The 21,862-nt window shown below is 40.7% G+C and overlaps 2 protein-coding genes across 3 annotated transcripts in view; one reads left to right on the top strand and one right to left on the bottom strand.

The window, feature by feature from the left end:
- The window catches only part of tln2b (talin 2b), a 95,788-nt gene extending 82,591 nt beyond the window's left edge, over window positions 1-13,197 (bottom strand). Inside the window, exon 1 of one of the 2 annotated variants that reach the window (XM_034233609.1) lies at window positions 13,076-13,197. The gene's annotated coding sequence lies outside the window, so the exon portion shown is untranslated. Of the gene's footprint in view, window positions 1-12,823; window positions 12,909-13,075 lie in introns of those variants that run through there. The other variant, XM_034233610.1, reaches the window with a different exon arrangement.
- Window positions 13,198-15,066: 1,869 nt separating this feature from the next.
- On the top strand, window positions 15,067-16,828 carry c2cd4a (C2 calcium dependent domain containing 4A). Its single transcript, XM_034233682.1, has 2 exons — window positions 15,067-15,339; window positions 15,455-16,828. The coding sequence occupies exons 1-2, from the start codon at window positions 15,067-15,069 to the stop codon at window positions 16,826-16,828; spliced, it is 1,647 nt and encodes a 548-aa protein (XP_034089573.1).
- Window positions 16,829-21,862: the final 5,034 nt, after the last annotated feature.

The following is a 21,862-nucleotide window of genomic DNA, read 5'->3' on the forward strand; positions in this document are numbered from 1 at the left end:
ACATTTGGTCTACCTATGCTGTAAAATGTATTATCTCTTCGATTTACACACGGCATCTATTGCACGTCTGTCCGTCCTGGGAGAGGGATACCTCCTCTGTTGCTCTCCCTGAGGTTTCTTCCATTTTCCCCTTTAAACTGTGGGGTTTTTCTCTGGAAGTTTTTCCTTGTACATTACATTACATTACATTACATTGCATTTAGCTGACGCTTTTATCCAAAGCGACTTACAATAAGTGCGTTCGACCAACAAAATACAAACTTGAAGAAAACAGAATCATATAAGTACATCAGGCTTCATAGAGCAAAAACATTTCAAGTGCTACTCAACTGGCTTTAGATAAGCCAGCCCTTTATTAGTATATAAGTGCTTTGTTAATAGTTCTATCGCTCGAAGTGGAGTCGAAAGAGATGAGTTTTCAGTCTGCGCCGGAAGGTGTGTAAGCTATCTGCTGTCCTGATGTCAATGGGGAGCTCATTCCACCATCTAGGAGCCAGGATAGCAAACCCACGTGTTTTTGCTGATGGGAACTTGGGTCCCCTTCGCAGCGAGGGTGCAGCGAGCCGTTTGGTTGATGCAGAGCGGAGTGCACGTGCTGGGGTGTACGGTGTGAGGGTCTAAGGACAGAGGGTGTTGTATTGTCATACTGATATTCTGTACAAACTGTGAAGTCCACTGAGACAAATGTAACATTTGTGATATTGGGCTATATAAATAAACATTGATTGATTGGACACTCAAACATTGCAGTGCACTGAGGGGAAATACAAAGAAAGGAAGCTGCAGTATTTCAACTGACAAAGCCACAAAACAGATATTTGGGAGATTGTATATGTGGCAATATTTGTGTGTGAAAGACAATTTAATTTACTATTAAACATTAGGGGCTCTAAACTATACTTATAGGTAAACACCAGATTTGAGTCAACACAAAAGTATCAAAAAAAGAGAGTCTCCCTCCGCAGCCGGTTGGCGTAGTTTTGGCACAATTCCGTTGTACAGACCGATGTTAACAGCAACCCCGTCTGTGCACACAGAGACCGACTCAGGAAAAGCATCACAACTACGTCGGTACGCAAAGGCGCTTAGTGACACAAGTGACGGTATGAATTTCAGATTTTTGCCGCGCATGCGTACCAGTTATGAAAAGAAAGATTTGTACCATAATGTGTAATTTGTAATATCTTTTGTTAAAATGGATTTTACTAAATGGGTTTGGAAAAAATATATAACATTAAAAAAAGGACCCAGGAATAAGTTCTTATTATTGAATATTTGGAAAGATACCCAGCCCTTCTCTTAACAGTTTCGCTGTTTCATGGTAATAAAGCTTCAACTAAAGATACAAATTACAAGTAATCAATCATCAAAATTGTCTGGGAAATCAAAAAGCTTGGAACACCCTGCCCTCATTGAAGAAAAACACACCGTGTTTTCTTTTCTTGATAACAGCCATACTGAAAATGTCAGTTTATGCTTGTAATAACTCACCAAAGAAAGGTATAAAACAATGCATTAAACATGAAGATATTTCAGCTTTCATGCAACTACTCACAACATTATTTTATTTTACAAACTAAGAATATAAATACATTGTTACAATACTATACAATTCAGTCAAGCTTGTTTTATCATTCTACCACCAATAAGAAAGACTGGCAGACAGACTGCAGGCACTGGGGAAGCATATTAGAAGGCAGGCAAGCATGCAGGCAGCCAACAAATGGTGCCCTCCTCTGTCCTGTAATAACTGGACAACCCATCCATTTCATTGTAGCCTCTCCGCAGATGTCTGACAGGGAGTAGCATCACCCGATTCATTGGAGCAGATGTGTGGGAGAGAAAATAACCTGCCAACCTCCACATCCGGCATGGGCTAACAAGACAGAAAGGTTTCGCTCCAAAGATCTGTAGGAAAGAGACGAAGCCCACGGTATGAGCCCCATCTCTGCTGCCGTCTCTTACATTTCTGCATCTAATTGTGACGCTGAGCACACAACTGTGACACTCTAGTTGGATACAGATTCTTTAATCTCTCCTTTTATATGACATCGCCATGTAATCTCCATCGAGCTGCCCGGGGAGCAGCCAGAGAGGCAGGAAATGAAATCAATGCTGTGTCTCTGCACTGGGTGTTACTTCATTAGCATGGGCCCTACAGATGTAGCAGTAAATCTGATTTATGATGAGAGGGCGACAATGAAAGACAGTCACAAGGATCCATAATGACAGATGATAGGGACACCCAATGTCCTACATTTCACCACAGCTTTGAGAGTTTTTGACAGAGGGCAAAGAGGAACACTTTAAGGTACAGAATACTTTGCTTGTTGTTGCAGATTGTTATTGCCACAGTCATGTTGAAAGGCCGATTTTTCTAAGCTTAACTGATTTTCCTTATATAAATATCATGACTAAAAGTGAAGCATTTAGAAAATCAATTAACTGTATACAGAAAAGTCAGGTGAAGTTTGACCTCTCAAGCAATAATAACGAAACAAACGTAAAAAAAAAGAATCTATTTCAGTGTTTTAATTACACTGCTCATATAATTAATTCTCTCTTAAAGTGCACCTATCATGCTATTTTAAGGCATATATTATGGGTCTCAGATATATAAAAAAATATAAAAACATGACCATGATGTGTTTTGCTCAAAATACAAACAGATCATGCATTTTAGACATCCCTCATATCCCTCTATTCCAGCCCTGTTAGAGAAACGTGGATTTTGGGTCCTTAGCTTGAAAAAAACAAAAAGAGGAGGCGGAGCTAATGCCTGATCAGAATTCTACCAGAGATAAAGTTAAATTCTGCTGTGATAAAACGCCATCCTGTTCTAAACCATATCAAGGATTATTTCTGAAACAGTATGGAGCTCAAATGCTTTTTCTCTTGCGGGTTTATCACAAGGTGAGTTCCTTTTTTTATTTCCTGCTATTTAAAGTTCTCTCCAGTACAGGTTAGCTCTGAGTGTTAGCGAGGGTTGCTAATGTAAACACAGACCATATTACGTCCAAAACACGTCAGGCATTGTTTCTGATAGCAACTTTCTGTGGGTCCACCATCTGAAATTATCGGCAGCAAATCTGTATCCGCTTGTTGTACCCCCGTTTTTAAAAGATTTGGGTATGGAGAAAAAAAGAAAGGGTTTTATTTTCTGATGCTGCGTGAGTTCCCTGACACACCGGGGACACATATTTATGTATAAAATACATCAAAAAGTGCATTTTACATGATAGTGTATATATATATATATATAAGTATATATAAGTATATGTATATATATATATAATATATATATATAAGGTGTAAGTATAAAGAATAGTATGGTAGTTCAAAATGTAAAATACAATCTACTGTATACACACTCTCAAAATTACAAACACAATTATTTTTGGCAAACTGCACCAACATAATCAAGAGCAGTAAATGTGTGGAATGACATAAATGTAACCACATTTAAATATTGTGGTATGAGGAAAGGTCATCAGACAACTTACTTAATTGAACTCTCCTTTCACTGAGAAGAGCAGTGTAGCTTAGTGAGATACATCTGGGCACCAGCTGGCGGGACCATGACCTTCAGAGGTCAAAAGGCTTTGAGTCTTCTGGAGTGACGACATCTAATCCTAGGGTAGCTATGGAGATGTTATGGAAAAATAAATGGCTATACAGTTGGTTGCTCATAGGAGAACCATTGATATACTGGCCCATTCCCCATTTCTGAAAAACAGAGATTCCAAATGATTAGTCGTGCACTCCCATGGGACTGAGAAGCTGAGGAGGGGGTTGTGTAATTCAATTAGTCCCACAGTTCTGCACCAAAGGGAGGCAGACGGATCCCTCTCAGTGAGACATGCAGGCCTGGTCTATGCATGCACAGAAGATATTGGCATCCCATCCTTACTGCTGTTGATTTTAATTAAAGGAAGGCTCACGCACTAAAATACTGCTGGGAATAAATAAACCTGGGAATCAATGCCCTACAGACACCAAGGAGTTCCTCCTGAGCAATCCTTATCCACCCAAAGTGTGGCTGAATGAGGAGGGCGTCCAGCTAACAGAGTGCAGAGTGAGCCGCCTTATATGACAAGCCAGCCACATACTTAGCAATGCCTCTGAGCTTTTGCCATGTGTCGAGGATGCTGTCTCCCACTGAAGTTGCATACAGATCGCCCTTTCAGAGCACAGCCTGATCTGCTGTCTCTTTGTCCCACCTCCCAGTGGGGAATTAAAAAAGCTTCACAGTGCCTCACTCTATGAGATTCCTGTAATTTATGACAGGCTTTTCCCAGGCACACAGAAATCAAATCAAACTGTAAAGATAGTGCATGTTTCCCAGTATGAGCTCCTCACATAGGCCGTAAATCACAAATATATGCCAAATACCCTGACAGTCATTAAATAACCGCATCAATAGTGTGGCAGAACTACATTACATTTGATTTTGGATTATGAAAAGGGCGGAGCGCATGGATAATGAATGAGACACAGCAGCCACAAATTAGAGGAAATTAAGAATTACCAGAGGCAGCAAGATGAACATCAGCCACTTCATGCGTTTTCAAAGAGAGCCGTGATCATTAGCACTGCGATGACCCTTGACCTCAGGCTGGCACACACACCTGGCTATGATATATGACTCCATTCCAGCCAGACTGGGGTGAGAGGGTGTCATCTCGTGGGTATAGCCTCGCAGGGGTAGCATATCCACTGCGGGTGAGCAGCTATCCTCTATTGGCTGCAGGTCCATCAATCTCATGTCTGAAGAAACTGAAGACCCACCAGAGAGAGAAGCTAACAGCTGCCATATCGGACCCAACAGATGGTAAGGGTGGCAAGAATTTAACACCATATCATTTTAAACTTATACACAGCATCTCTATTCGGGCAAAAAAAAAATACATGTCTCCCCTTTAACCCTTCTCTAATCTTATATCTTTCAAATGTAGTGCTAAAGCTGTGCCATGTTCTTGAATACAGATTGTTTTAGTAATATTTGCACACTGGATGATTCCGTAGAAATGTTTTCATATCCATCAGGGGAAAATGTTTTGATGTTTTCTTGATGAAAGGAACACTGCTTATTGTACAAGAGGCTTAATGACAACTGTGAGGAAGCAATTGCTTAGACAAGCTCCTTTTTATTAGCTACTAATAGTTTTAGTTGCAGTGTTGCAGAATTATTATATTACTATTGCACATACAGTATTAAACATTTGTCATGCTTGGATATATTTCTCATTTTGCAACATAAATGAACAGATGATGACAAGAGTTTGTGTTTGCAAAGAAGGATCCATGTGTGCTTGGCCTGCAAGTCAAATGCCATGAAATGAGGGACTATGTGACTGCAGTGTCCTCAGTTATGTAGATCTAATAGCAATTTAAACAGCGTCGACTTTACCTACTGTATGCCAACTGCATTAATAGAGAAGACAAAGACTTGAGCATTTCATGGGGATGTTGAAAAAATACAGAGATGCCAGCAGCACTTTAGCTGATGAAAATATTTAACATCTTACCTTTAGAAAGCGATCCAATTTGAAAAAGAGATTCAAGGTGTCTTGAGAGCCTACATTATACTTGGTGCAAATTGTAACTTGTGCTTGTATAAGTTCAAATTTCCCATTAATCTTGTAGAGTAGAACGCATAAAATATCAGTTTTCCAATAGGTACAAAATATTCCTTATTAACATCAACTATATACTGTAAGTAGCACATAGGGCTGTTCTTGTTTGCTGCCAAACTATTGACTGTCTGTACAACCAAGTACATTAGGGACCTCAAATCAAAGCTACTAAGCCCCTTATTTAGTTTAAGTAGCCACTGTTTTATCCAATAAAGACTGCTAACAGTTATAAGCAGTCCAAGTCCAGCAACTTTTACAGCTTGAGTGCTAGGGAGTATCCGTGAAAACATGCAAGCACGTGCATAGAGTAGGCATATAATGGTTGCCCTATTTAGAGCATTTTCAAGATGTCTCATCTTACATAAACCCTCTCCATTCATGTTGTGCTGTATGGAAAAGGCAGTGCATCATCGGAACAATGACCACTTGCTTTGATGGCTCACTGACTTTGACAACATGATTCAGAAAATGAAGCAATGCTTCTATAAATAACATGATTATCCTTTTGAATACCTGTATTATTGTAATGCACATGTTCACAAGCAGGTTTAATCAGTGGCACAACAGAAAAGCCACGGTGAAGAAGTAAAAGAGAAAACCTGAAGGGAAGGGAAAATAAAAAGCACTTGTTTGCGTACTACACGTACAACAGATATGGTATGGATATAACGACATGTTAAAAGGACATGCTGAGAGTCGAGGATTTATATTTTAATCTGTTTTAGGAGGATGTTGATATCTCCCTCACTTCAGTGCTGCTGACACAGCTACAGGAAATTGAACACAAACTCAAGTGAGCTCATCATTTCTGGTTTCCCAGACAATACATGTTTTGAGGAAAGTCAACATTTATATTCAGCTCTCGTTCAGCTCTAAGAACAACAACGCACTGATAAACAAGGTTACTGTATGAATCAAGATTGTGTATAATGAAAGCCTGACTTGAATTACAATTTCCTCCTTTGCTAATGATTTTGTGCCATCAGGCCAGGTGACCCTATTCCCAAAGCGACCATTTAGAATGTGTGTTGCACTTGACCCAGAGGATCAGCAGAACAACTAAGGTTGAGTCAACACATTCATGAGGGCAGATGAATGTAATTTCTTTTTTTTAATTAACAGATGTTGAATGCTGTACCGATGAGCTACTGTATAGCTCACTATGCACACCTTTTAAAGTGTTGCATGTGCATTTTAGTAAAGCTGCAGCCGTAAAGCCTTAAATCTTTTGACACTAGTGCTCATTTTCATTTTTCTTTTATAAACCCCTTTTTTCTGTTTCGAAAGATGCCAGCGTTTTCATATGATAAATGCTATCTAGAGCCGCAGCAGCATCAATAAAATAAGTACATTAAATTATAAAATAATCCTGATTTCAACGTGTTAGAAACAACTTAGAAATGCTAGGGTAGATAATACAAATCATCGCATGGTCACATGAGAACACTATCATTCTATCACCAAAAACAGAGCAACGAATGTAATCCTAGCTATTGCCTTCCACTGATGGTAACCAGAGAGTCCCTCTGCCCTACCACAAGGTCACTGCACTGCTGATGAGCTGAAAATACAGGCTAAAGTAACACCATCACTTACACTACAGTACAGCATCCAGCTGCTAAATGCACTTCCGCCTGGCCATTGAGGGCAATGTGAAATCATTTCAACAAGAGTGTGTCAGGGCAGTCCACAGTTCTTCTTTGAGACTCAAGGTGCTGACACTACATCACCCTGAGCAGAGAGAGAGAGAGAGAGAGAGAGAGAGAGAGAGAGAGAGAGAGAGAGAGAGAGAGAGAGAGAGAGAGAGGATGGATAAAATACAGTGTGGAGGGGGGGATTTCTCGCTCGGTCAGCGGCCCTTGCAGCCTGCAGAGGATCAGAGCAGAGGATAGCAGTAATTTCAGTGGTGCTCTTCAGACAGGAGAGTCTTTCCCCTCAGGCAGTCACAAAAACAGCCTGACAGCTGCTGTGAACACAGAGGACCCGATGGCCCTCAATTAACCTTGATGTGAAGCTGCTGCCTCGTCAATTCTCTTTAAAACAAGATGTACCATGCCATTCACCAGCAATATCTCTGTGTTTACTTTATTAATCTGTTTTGTTTTCATTTCACCTCTGACCAAACGCAGCTACTGTAGCTTTTCTCCGTCCAAAAATGGTGTAAGCCTCTCAAGCTTTGGAGATTTCCTATTGTGTGCAAATTACAAACTGGGATCACTTCAATCTGCTCTATGATCTTTATTAATAATTGAAAGTATTGTGTCATCGGTGTTAAAACTCACTTCCTCATCAAATGATTATTGTCTGAACTCTGCTGTATTTGGCTGTGATGTATCATTGATGTAGATCGATGGCAAGTGTCTCAATCAATTGGATCTCTGCCCCACTGTCATTGACCTCTAGCTCCTGTGGCGGTCCTAGGAGACCCCCTGCCAGAAAAAAACACTACCAGCATGCTGATAAATGGGGGAAAACCATCACAGCCTCTGAAAGTAAACCTCAAATGTGATTCCTTCCTGGTACTGGCTACAACAAACACTACCAAAATCAGAGAACAAATAAAAACAGAATCTCAGCAGATATTCTTTAGATTCGTGATTAACATTTCTTCAGAGCCAAAAGAAACTGTGAATGCACGAAAAAAAACTGGCATGTACCTTCAAATCTCTCAACAAAGAGACAGTTAGATGCTCTGAGCAGCCCTTACAAGAAGCTTGGCTGGTTACAGCAAGTCGACAAAAGCAGCCATTATAACTGAACAAAGACTACAAGGTGGTGAACTGTGCTCTATGGATTCTGTGTCCATTAAAACCCAACCTGCCATTTTGTACTGTAAGAACAGAAGGAAAATTATTGACTTCAACACAATAGAGTACATCTACTCCTTTTATACTTAAATGCAAAGCAATGACAATGGAATCTCATTGTATTCCCTCAAACTTGCTATACGGAGAAACATGTCAGCCACTCTACCCTTTTCAGAGGAGGCTGTGTATCACATGATCTTTAGCACAGGTATCACATGAGCTTTAGCACTGATAATCAGTTTGCCTCAGGCAGAGTGGGTCATGTTCCCAATCATTCCTGTGTTACTCTGTAAACAGAATTAAGTGTGAATTACACAATTACCAAAAGTACAACTGAATGCTAATAGAGTTATTTATGCAATTTGCACAAGTGTGAGTTACTTAAAATGTCAGCTTAACTACTGAAGCTTTTGTCAGATTACTTGCTCAATGCTAAATTATAATTCAACAGAATAGCCCGACCTCAAAACACACAAAAGAGATTTGGTGAAAGTATGAGATAGATTTGCCAAAGTTGAAAAACCTAAATGTACTCCAATGTATCAGCAGCCAGGCAACCAAAGGTAAGTAGGCAGATATTTACTTAAGCTGACCGCTGGTGCTAAGAGAACCTTCAGATCACACCTCTTTTCTTTTATGCCACTAAACCAGTCGGGGGGCTATACTGAGTGCATGACGGGGAGGTCAGACCTGTCATCTGCTACTTTAAACTGGCAGCTAATTCGACCTGTTGATGAGAAGTGCCAATGGCTGTGCCACTGCCTCTGACCCAAAGCACACCTGACCACACCGGCTTCGACTGACCTACTTCTTGAGTCCGCTTACGCATCACTACAGCCGCGTCGGATCAGACCACATGTAAGGTAAATACTTTGGTAAGTGCTGTTTCAGACACCACTATTCACCATTCAATTCAATACTGTACATTACCACGTCACCTAATATTGGTCTTTCTACATCAATTATAATAAATGATGTCATGTCCTGTGAACATGGTCTGCTGATCTGATCAAAAAAAGAAAGAGGAAACAACAATTAACTGCATTCTTTCTCGATTAAAGTAAAATCATATAATTGTAGATATAATCACCAAATTTGAAGTTAAAAATAGTTATATTAAACTGCTGCACATTACTGGACCAACAATAGATTGACCTGTGGATGTGCTTATACTGATGCGCATCGATAGATTGGCCAACAATTAGAAATCATGTGTGTCCCCAATTTAAACTAATGTGAGATCAACCTGACTTTAAATCTGAAAGCACATTGGGAACTGTTTGCAAGTGAAAACATTTCCCATCTGCATTATAGCTCTCACATATTGACTGCCTGCCACAGTCATCTGATAGGGAATTATGAATTCAGATTGATGTGGTGGAGGAGTAAGGATGGCTGCCAGCTCATACATCCACCTCTTTTTCTATAGAAACATATCTGGAAACGAGCCAGGCCCTAAAGAGGCTGCGATCACAGAGAGACAGCAGCGAGGAAATACACAAGAGAGATCTATTTCACTGGTAAAGAAGAAACACAAAGGCTGGGTCACAGCGCCAGCATGGGGTGTGTTTGAGTTTCCACCTCCTACACATTCATGCATTAAATATGGTTCAACAATCTTTCTCTCCAATGACTCTCAAAACCCTTACTTCCCATCCCCAGCAGAACATTTCCTGGGGAATTCCGACCAGGAATGTATTCTTGATGACGGAGCAACTGAAACAGCTGAGAGGAAAATCACTTTCTAATGAACAGCAAATACAGTTGAGCCTTTGTCTTTAACTATTGTGCTTGTTCTCAACACGTTGTGGATCAAAATACTTACTTGGAAATACATGAACCTTGTTACAGTTATTTATGGAACAGTTCAACGATTGTATGTTTCGCCCCGGGTTGCACAATTTGAAAGAACACTGACTAAATGCACTTTACGGGAGCACGCGGTGCATTTAAAGGCCATGTTTGTGACCTGTGATTCACAGTAAATTAGGCGCAGAGTTGAAAGAGTGGACTAAAGTTGTTGTAGCAGAGATACCCTTAATAGCTTCCCATAATACGGAATCACTGTGGTAATGGCCTCTTCAATAGCTGGCAATGAGTGGGAAAAAGGCACCGTTTAAATAGTGCTTGGTTTTAATTACCGCTATCTAATACTTCAAAAGATTAGGCAGGAGGAAATGTAGAATGTTCACATTACTTACGAGTTTGGGCTCTTTATTATGTTATAAGTTTAATATGTTTATGATTTATTTTGGCACAAGCTCACAAACATTGCTTTTATAACCTTGGGTCTTGTGAATAGTATCCAGTGTTGTGTTTGGTGGAACACTAGGCTTGTATCCGTTGCCGTTGGCAGATGCATGCTTCATGTGAGCTTGTGACATTGGTGGTGCTGTGATCTAATTATATCTGTGTACTGTGCTGTAGGAAAGTGTGCAGTGCTCATTGTAGATGCTCAGATTGGGAAGGTCTACGCTTCTGGACTCATTGGCAAGCCGAATGCTCTTACTGTACGGTGAACCAACAGGTGCAGTGTACCTCTATTGAGATTTTGCTTTAGTGTACCTGCAAAATTAGGTATCTGATTACAAAATATCAAGAAAGGAGCAAATATGTTATGGCTAGTCAAAACATTAATCCTACAGACAATCCAGCTCAATGCCATTATAGGGGAAAGGTACTTAGGCTTCATAAAGCCTTTCCAGCACTGTGTAATCTGGAGATTATTTTCTATTGGCACATTTTACCAATCAGCTTTTGAACACTTCTTATTAAAATACTTTACACAATTAAAGAAATAAAAAAATCCCAATTTTTTTTACATCATCCTTGTCACATTTATAAATGGCACTACAGACATATATCACTGAATGTAAGCATTATTAAGGTTAAGTATCCATATATCTGATAACAGAAACATTCCATGGCTTTGGTAATGCTATTAATTAAAAGCTGAGATCATTTTACCATCACACATGAAGCACACTTTAAAGCAGAAAAAAGCTAAAACGGTAATGCTTGACACCATCAACTGTCAACCGAACCGTTGGTTTTGAGACACTTTATGCTGATTGTTTACTTTTTAGAACATGTACAACCAGAAAGCGGCCCTACTGTAGCATGTAATTGATTACAAACACAAACACAGATGCTATGTGGGAATTAGAAAGACCAATTAAGCAACATGCAACAATGCTGCATGCTGCGGAGCCCTTACCTTTCCCTATAATGTGGTTGTCGGATGCTTTTATCTTACACTAACTGGTGCCTTACAGCACCACCAGGGATTCCATTTTTAGTACGGCTACTCCCACTTGGAATCAAGCCTCAGCTCTCTATGTGGTGCCTTACTGTATAAAGCTATCCAGAATCACAGCTGCCTGCTGATACAGCTCAACTCTTCTAGTTAAATCACTCATGTCACCCTTCAATCTTTGTTTGAAACCCCCTCACGCCATGAGTATCCTTGGATTGACCCTTAATGTCGAAGATGCCTCTCATAGAGAAAGCTCAGCTGCTAATACTGTAGAGGGGTGGGGTGATTTTTTTTTTAACAGTTTGTGATAGCAGCCAAAAGCTTTTCTTGTAAATGAGAATGTCGAAAGAGGCTGACGTGTTGCTAATGTGGTTTGGCATAGCAATTTAGCCCAGGTCTCATACATGTGTTCCACAAACTGTAAAATAGAAACCATGGAAATATGTAGGGGTGTACTGCATGGCCCCTGTATTTCACATTCACGCAGTAACATTTGACAGCGCACACACATCTGTATGAGGCAGCAGGGCGGCCTACAGTAGGGAGTCATGTCCTTCAGGGGATGCACATCCCCCCTGCAGGTGTCATGGAGAAAGTAGAGCCAGGTGAGCATTCACTCTGACCTCAGCAAGCATGCAGGTGCTGGGAGATAAAAAATGAATTCTCTTACAGAGATCCAAAAAAATGCAGATTTCTATCACTGGGCCGAAGGATTAGTGGGCTGGCAAGCTCAACAAACTTGACCAAACAGACCATTATAGAGTATCCCCTGCCTATTCTGCCCACGATTCTGTCAGCCTACTGTAAATCATCATTGGTTACATCCCTCCATGCTACGACAGTCCCACACAGCTTTGATGTTAAGCCGATCCAGATAACATTCAGGTCAAGTCCAAGTTACTGTACCACATTTCTTTGCAGAGCAGCCAGCAAGGATGCTGGAGCTGGGCAGCATTAGTTGCCCATTCCGATTTTCGGCAAGCCTAGATATTTAACATGCAGCAACAACGCCAAACAAGTAGCCAATTAAATATTCATCATATTACCTCTTATCTGTCAATGTCAAAAGCAGTCATTCAAACATTAGGCGAAGAAATAGATTTGACAGGCTCGTAATAACGCACCGGATGAAGCAGATCGACTGGTGTTAAATCAAAATAAAAGCAAGGACCCGGAGAAGTAAAACACATCCCATTATCATGTGAAAAGGTCGTCTGCAGGCTATGAATATGAGATGTTTCTAGCGCTTCTGCTGAGCCAACATCGAGCGGTCCTCCCTGTAGTGAGCCCGTTTGGGAGGAACAGCACCTTGAACAACAGCGCCAGGGTTTGAAAACACACAGGGGGTAAAAAAAGAAAATAATCTGAAATCCTACCTGATGTCTGTCACTCGTTAATGCATGCGACCTGGCTTGGATGTAGGCTAAGCGATACACACACACCGCAAGCGGGTCAGCTCAGCCTGCCTGCCTCCTCCCCAGCATCAAGCCCCTCCTCGTTTTATCGTACAGTGGAGAGAGATGGGGAAAAAAGAGAAACGACCGCATATCTATGCGCCGTAAAAAGGAAGCAACGTCACAGGCACCACTGGTTTGTGATAATCATAGACCTAGCCAGATGAAGATAGGTTTAAAGGTTCAACGCTAGGCTCAGAGATACAGATGAGCAATCGTGCGAGATCAAATGAACCCGAGAAACGCGATTGAATATTAACGCACGAAAGATGTAAAAGAGGGGGGGGGGGGGGGGGGGACACATGTAGTCCTATCCTATTAAGATATTTGAAATAATGATTGAAATAATTGCATCATGACTTCATAAACATTGTATTCTATTTCATTTGATGAGTTTTTGGCTGGATTTACATCTCTGTAATAATTAGAGAGTATTCAATCACACTAACGTCTTTCTCTCAGTGTATCATCTCTGAGCTGTTGTTTTTTAATCTGAGCAGATACTGCCATCTAATGGAGATGTTCAAGCCTCCATACAAGCATAAACGCTTGGAAAAGAAACCAGTGGTTGTCAAGAAAACTAGTAAAATTCAGTATTATACAGTACACTATTTCTTCAAACCTTTCCTCCTGCTTATTACTAGACATGTTATATTGAAAAGCGTAAAACTGTATTCACCAACAAAAAGTTGACTCACACAAAGACCCACAGTACATCTGTATGTCTATGGAGCTGTGTGTGATCAATTTTAGTCTTAGATTACATTTTCATTGAAATAGTTAATATTTGTGTATGTACATTATGATTTAACTCAAATTTATTATTTTAACCTTGGTGTAAGAGGCACAAGATTTTTAAGACGCAAGCCTCAATTGATGATGAGTCTGGAACGTTTTCAAAAAAACAATTCTTAGAAGCTCCTCCAATTAGGACTTTCCTGGTATATTGTTAACACTGACATCATTCTGTCTTTGAGTGCCTGCCTGGTAACGCATTGTAAACAAGTTACTCCACTTGAACCTTGGCCAAGGCAGAGTGGAATTTTTTGACACGATCCCTCCTTTCCCTCTAGAATCCCAAGAGAGCGGAGATAAGCCAAAGGACAATAGTAAAGGGACTGTCCTTGTCGCATTAGCATCTTATTGAAAACAGACCAAAACCAGCACAACTGATGCTTGTTGCAGTTGTACTGTGTAAGTCTGTGTCAAAAAAAGTTTAATGTATTTTTTCAGATTAAATACAGTAACTACTATAGCTAAAGTGCAGATCCACCACAATTACAGTTTTCTGTCCTGCATTTTGGTAATTATTCATCCTATAGCTTCTGTGCCACCACAAGAGGGTAGCACTGATATGACAATGTTTCATGAAGGTTGAAGACCTAGGGTGCAATGTACAACTGGGACATGTGAATTTAGTGATGCAAAAATATATCTGGAATTTTCCAAGCGAAATTATGAGGCAATGATGTATGTGTTAAGCATCTTAATATTTCTTTAATCAATTATTCAATTAATAAATTAGTGATATACTGTAGGGCCTCAATGAAGAAATGGAATTGGTAGATATTATACTCATACCAAGCCAATAACACCTGCTACATGTATTTGTATACCACAAGGGCTTCAGTAGAAAGCTATAAAGAGGCCGGATTGAGCTGTTGCTCTAACGCCAGGCCTGTTTTATCACTTTAATTTTTGGTAATGGAACTTCAAACGTTCTAAAAATGTTTTGAATTTGTATCTTATCAGATAACCTTGTTTGTGTTCACAGAACAAACTCATACACCCCATCTTATCAAAAGTCTGCCATTTGCTTTAAAACAGCTGTTCACCTAGAAGTAAAAGCTTATCTCACGACACAGAGCAGCGGTTACAGGGGCAATGCGCTTTGTTGTAGTTTGGATATTTCCATGGGAACCGGTGGACAACGAGAGAGGGAGGATCCTGTGCAATCAGTGTTTGGGAGGGGGGAGGCGTGTGTTACATCCACTGGTTTCCTGCTTCATTTAAACTGTGTTTGTCTCTCAAACAGCCACAGATGTGCCGATCCTGCCAAGAGAGAAGCTCCATCTGCTGTCAAGAGAGCCTCTGGGATTTCTCACAACAGGCTGAGATTTAAGCAGGAGCTATCCGTCCATCCTGTGTGGGACAGCCTTGTGGATTATTTATATCTTCAGAATATAAAAGGTAAGGAAAGCTTTCGGAAAAGTTCAAGGTTGTAGATATGATCTCACTTTGAGTGTTACATTTCCGAACATAATACCACAATTTTAAATGATATATTTTTGATTTTTACAGAGTTTCCCACTTGCTACCAGAGGACCCATGTGGTTGGTGGATAAGATCCGTGTGTCAGTGGAGAGATCTAACCTGCCTCTCCCATCAGCAGAACTAAGCTTTAAAATTGGTGACATAATGTTTGGAGAAAAAGGCGACAAACCCAAAATAATTCACCTGTGTCCTTACGTCATCACCCCAGACAACATCCCAGAGTTCTGCATCCCCCCAACCATCCCCTCCCTCCAGGAGATGAAAAATACGGAGCACAGCCGAACTGCTCGAGTCACCAAGGCGTCGCCATGTGAGAGGGCTAGCCCTGAAATAGAGGTGACAAGTTATGAGCTCATGAACCCGCACATCATCCAGGTGGAGAGTGTGGATGAGAGCCCCTATGAAGGCTGCAGTGATGAGGAGACCACCAATGCAGACCCCCAGAGCCAGGCTGCCTTGTCTCTTCCACACATGGCCAGAGCTCAGACCTGCTATGGCTTCTGCACCCTACTGGAGAGCCCCCACACCAGGAGGAAGGAGTCGCTCTTCCACTCTGATCCTGGCTCCTCTCCCCTGCTGCTGCCCCGAAGTCGGTCCAGCTTGTGCTCCAAACTCTCCCCCTCAACTTCGCCCTCCTCCTCTCATTCTTCATTCAGCCTCAACTCCCTGACTTCCAGGCTTTCCCCGAGAGGATACTCTCTGAACTGGCAGGCCGCTCTGGACAGCGATACAACTTCCTCCACTGAATCCTCTCCCTACAGCTCACCACTGCTGACCAGATGCCCTGCCAAGTCTTCCCTCTTCAAAGCACTGAGCCATGATCTGCTGTTGTCAAGGAACATGAGGAAGGCAATGGTGTCCAGGAACAATTCCCTGTCCACAGATGAAGGCAGCTCCACAGACAATAGCCCCAATGTCATGAGGAGGGCATCAGATGCGTTAGCTGAAGGCCTGCCGAGCAGCTACAGCCTGGCGCCACCCAACATCTTCCCTATGGACATGACTCTGCACAAAGAGAGGGTAATGAAGGAAAGAATGGCACCCATAGGGAGAGATGGCAGCCTGAGACTCTCAGCAGAGTACTGCCCAGATAACCAAAGACTACGGGTTCGACTGATCAGTGCTGAGGGTCTCTATCCACTCTCTGTAGACCCCAAGATTATCAACTGCAGCGTCAGCCTCTCTCTGGTGCCCGGAAAAGTCCAGAAGCAACGCAGCACAGTCATCAGAAAGAGCCGTAATCCAATCTTCAATGAGGATTTCTTCTTTGATAGTATCTCAGAGGAAGACATCAGTCAGCGGTCCCTTCGCTTTAAAGTGGTGAACAAAATGTCCACCCTGAAAAGAGACTATCTCCTTGGCAACTGTGATTTGCCTCTTTCTAGCATTGTGACATCATAAATAAGTACTTCCTTTACTGTTTATTTATGTTTTGAATTATTTATTTTCTATTTTGTATTGTAAAACAAGATTTTATATATAATTAAATTATGGAAAACGATGACATTGTTTGTCTTTAATACATTTATAAAAAAATTGTAAACCATAAATTGTATCGCTGCAGAAACAATAACTTAATTTTCTCTATATGTGTTTTTTATGATTCAATGCTAGGATAAGCATGAATAAAGAAATGCACCACCAAAGTGAATCCCCACTTAGGATTTGCTGATAAACAAACACAAGGATGTAAATATAATGATATACAGGCTTTTGGTTTGTTAATGTTGCTGCAGCATGAGCTGGCCAGAGACAACTGCAGTCTCATATTTGTCCCATAAGCCTGTTGTTTTCTTCCTGACCTTTCCAATGATTAAAATATCACTACAAACCAGAAACCTGAGAGGGGAATTTTCACCGTCGAGTATGCATAATTGTAAAAAGTGTTCAAAAGAAGATCTGTTTTTCACCCAGTATGAATACATAATACCTATAACAATTACCGTTAAAACGGAATATGTTCATGAACAACCCATACTCGAGACGTAGAATGCATGTGTTTTTTTTGTATCATATGACGCCTTCAAGGATGTTTTGGATTTTTTACAATACTTTTTTCAAAATGACACTTTTACTATTGTTATGAAACAAAATGAATTTACTACGGTCAGCTCTAACTGAAAATATCATAGTTACAAATAAATGTAGGCTGCTAAAAGGAATAATAAAATAAAACAGCTGTGTATAAAGACAGGTCTTTTTCAGACAACTACAGAACAAAGTAGATTAAATTCATGCTGAAGACAAAAAGCTGCACATTTTCATGCAATACATACATGTTTACTCAACTGAACAGAGCAGGAGCTCTTAATGTAGACTGCAGGCGCATATATCCTGCTGCTTTCAGCAATAAAGATCAGGCTTAAAAGCTCCGGCTGCCACTATAGCTCCTAGTTAAAGATTAATAGGTTTCTCAGGGCTTAGAAAAAGCACTGATAGGGGACTGACAACTGCTGGTTATACAGTAGATGTCAAAACAACATACAGTAATGTGAGGAGATACATATCATTAGCTTTTTTTCACCAAAGAATTACCTGCTTGGAGATTGGCTTTAAAGTCCAGTGTCTGTAATGAAGTATTATAATGCAAATATTTTACAAGATTTTCCAGTCTGGATTGTGCGACTGAGAAAAAGCCTTTGGACAAATACAGCTCATGATCCACTTTCAGTTGGAACTACAGATTCAGCGTAGCCACAAAAACCTTCCATTTCCTTCTCAATTGTTTTGATGGAAATGAGGGTTTTGTGTTTCTAAAATACCAGGCCTAACACGCAGGCTTTTGTGTCATTATAATACATAGGAGCATCTTATTTCTAACAAAGGAACACATAAACATCCCACACAGACAACCTACATTTTTCAACAATACCTCTCTTAAAAGGATGCATTTCCAGATCCTGTGAAGAGGCTGATACTGTTAGGCACTTTTGCATTGAGTGTTGACTCAGCTGTGAATACCCTGTAATAAATGAGAATTACCCGTGATTCCCCGTGCTGGTCAACCACTGATAGGATTCAGAGGGATTTCCACTGATCTATCTATATTCAAAGGAGCGGAAGCGTTGGTTTTATATAGCACATTTGTTACAGCAGCATTAGGGCCTTGATCCAAGCTGGTGCCGCTCATACAAAAGTCTGTGAATTGCTCCTGAACAAAAGCATAAAATAACGGCTTGTAAGCAATTGATATTACCCCTTGAAAAAAGCTACTTCCTGAAAAACATATGTAAATCCAAATAATGTATCCCGTTTTCTTTAACCCTTTCACCTTCTTACATGATTAAAAAACAAACCTTTCTTTCCATATCTAACAGTTTGAAATATAACATACACATACCTATGAGTACAGTATATTGTATGTTTGTTTAAAATGCGCTATAATATTTTTCAAATCAATGTTTATATTTGCCATTTGAACATAAAAGACTTATGTAAGATTGAGTAATGGGAATACAAGATTGTGGGTGTGTGTCCATAATTTGCAGTGTTTTTGGTACTTACCTCTGATTACTAGAAGTGATTTCATATTATCTGTAGGAAACATCTGTCTCCCTAAGAGCTGTGCATCATGAATGCAAAGGCGCAACAGGGGGAAGTGCACTGGCTTAATCTCAAGTGTCTGAAAACAGTTGCCTGGTTACCTTCATTCATCAGGATGCCTTTGCCCAGCTAATGCACATTTACAATTTCAAAGTAATGAGCTGGAATAGACAACAACTACACTTAGAAAACATCAGGTATACTTACACTAATATACTTAAATATACAGTCATATTTGTGAATGTCCTGCTACCATTCAGCTTTATAACTGCTGCAAAAGCTATTCAATGTTTTTTGGATTGGAGACCGAATGTTGTTTTTTTTACTTGGAAAAGCAAACGTTTCCCTTCCCCTACCATATCTTTTACCCAGTGTAAATCAGTCTGTTCAAACCAGTCTCCTTATCACATTTTCTGTTTTACCAGGCACTTGTATTGTGCCAAAACACACAGCAGACAACGTCAAATGTCACTGTAAACATGTTTGACCAATGTTGTCACCTGTAGGTACCCCACCTACTTATGTTCTCAGGGTAACAGCTGCTTTAGAAATAGGGACAATGCTAGTGGACCTCTTTTGTAATTTGGTATCCAACTCCCATTGCAATCAATCAAATGTCCAGCGAAAATAGCCTTTAGACAGTGTACTTTAATTATATGTATTTGAATACTTTTCTGAAGGCAGCCTGGAATATTTACAACACAAAATCCAGACTTTTCCCCCCGCTTCATTTCAGATGCACAGGAAGGATCCATTGACAGCTGGCTTTGGATGCAAGCAGCAGCACGACTGAAGCTGAGATGCATCTGAATCAAACAGACAGGGACAGCGTCTATCAACTTATGTGTCGAAATAAAAGCATCTCACACATGAAAGGACGGATCTCCATGGTTTCCCCTGGAGCTGAGCCTGGTTGCCATGGGAGTAGAGGTGCTATCACAAGAGGTAAAAAAAAACACAGACAGGAAGACAGTGTCATCTTTCGGTGCACAGTAGGCCTACCTAATCATGCACAGTTAGTTTTATTTATTTAGTTTAAATATACTTCTCGTTGCTATGCTATCTTTGAAGATAATTATCAAAGAAACTTTAGTCATTATTTCACATTATATGTTGTTTATTTAATCAACTTTAGATTTATTTTGTTCACTTTTGTTAAGATGGACAAAAGTTAGCTATTAATCAAATGAATCCAGCTTTTCCTGAGTCCACCCCCCGTCACATGATATGTGTCCTGGCAGACTGTTTGCCTAACTGTTTAATGGCTATGCAGACAACATTGTGCAAGCCCTGTCCTGATTGTCCAAATGCATTTAACCATCCGAACAGCATGTTCACAAGGGTGATCAGACTCATCACTGGGGGCAACTGAGAAATGAACACACACAACTGCTGTGTTGCACATGCCACATGATGAGTTATTATTAGCCTCCCATTTTTTACTGACGTACTGTCAAGATAACTAACAATTAAACAGCCCTGCTTGTGAGTGATTGCCTGAAACAACACACCAGCTTCATATGGAGTCTCAGCACCTACTGTACGTATGAGAGCAGGGTTGAGCAAGTTGAAACGCCTTGGTTATGTTTATACAAGTGTGATCAGATGTGAGGAAGTCCTGCCTACAGTATGTGTGGTTGTTGTATACTGAACCGGTCACGCTTGGACTCGGCTCCATGCAGAGCCTGAGGTGATTGAGAGGGTGCTGTCACACAGGACAGGTGCACAGGCTAAGTGATGAGTCTGCTACGTGCAGATACAGTACAACATGAGGTGTTCTCGACCTTATCATATACTGGGAAATGTCTATACAGATAACAAGATGTAAGGTGATTCCATCAGGTTGAATTTGGCAATTTTTGAAAAGACATTGTCACTAACTAGACAGAGGCAGAATGGTCACTGTCACACTGGAAATAATGTGGAATATATTGAGTCAAGTCATTCTATTAATTAAACCATAAAGTAGCTCATGTGTCTCAGCCGAAACCTAAACTTGAACTTAACTTTATCCTTTTGAAATAAAGATAATAGATGGATAAATAAAAATAAATACTGCAGTTCCACTGAGATTGGAGCACCACCAGGCATCGGCAGTGTGTGTGTGTATGTGTGTGTCAGTAGGGTCTAGTTTCATCTTACTGTACGTGTTGTGTCCTCACACAGCCTAATGACGCAGCTAAAATAAAGTGTAAAGCTTACTCATGACTAACCTGGTACTGGATGAACATTGAAGGAGGTGTTACCAATTTGAAGAGTGGGGCCACAAACACTGGTATCATGACGCTGAAACAACAATCACTCAGCATCACTGCTGACATCATGGAACATTTTAACCTCTTTTAATCAGGTAATTTGATTAATGCTGTTCAATATTGTAAAAGAGGATTATATGGCTTTTGAAAGGATTTATCTTTCTTGTCTCCATGGTCAATATGATGGGCCTATACATGCTCGTATCAAAAAGCTCAACCCCTTTCTTTATCAACTTACAATAGAAGTTCCTTTCTTCTTCTATCAATGTTAGACATCAGAATATTTCAACTTAACAACATCATGTGTATGACATCTAAAGCAGTGGTTCTCAACTGGTGGGTCGTGACCACGTCGTGACCCACCCATTTTGAGTAGGGTTGGGAACCGAAAATCGGTTCCAGATGAGAACCGATAAGAAAATGCCGGGTACCGGGTAGGCTACCCATACAAAATAAACAATTTTGGTTCTGCTTAACGGTTCCTAAACGCGGTAGACCCTGTATTCCACCGGGTCCGTCTGCGCCGCGGTGACCCAGTGGAATACAGCCAGGGTAGGGGCGGACTGGCCATCTGTGTGTTCTGGAGAATCACAGAACAGCCGGCCGTCAGCGGGCCGTTGACGGCCGGCTCGGTTTG

The sequence above is a fragment of the Gymnodraco acuticeps genome, unplaced genomic scaffold, assembly GCF_902827175.1.
Source record: "Gymnodraco acuticeps unplaced genomic scaffold, fGymAcu1.1, whole genome shotgun sequence".
NCBI classification, from domain to species: Eukaryota; Metazoa; Chordata; class Actinopteri; order Perciformes; family Bathydraconidae; genus Gymnodraco; species Gymnodraco acuticeps.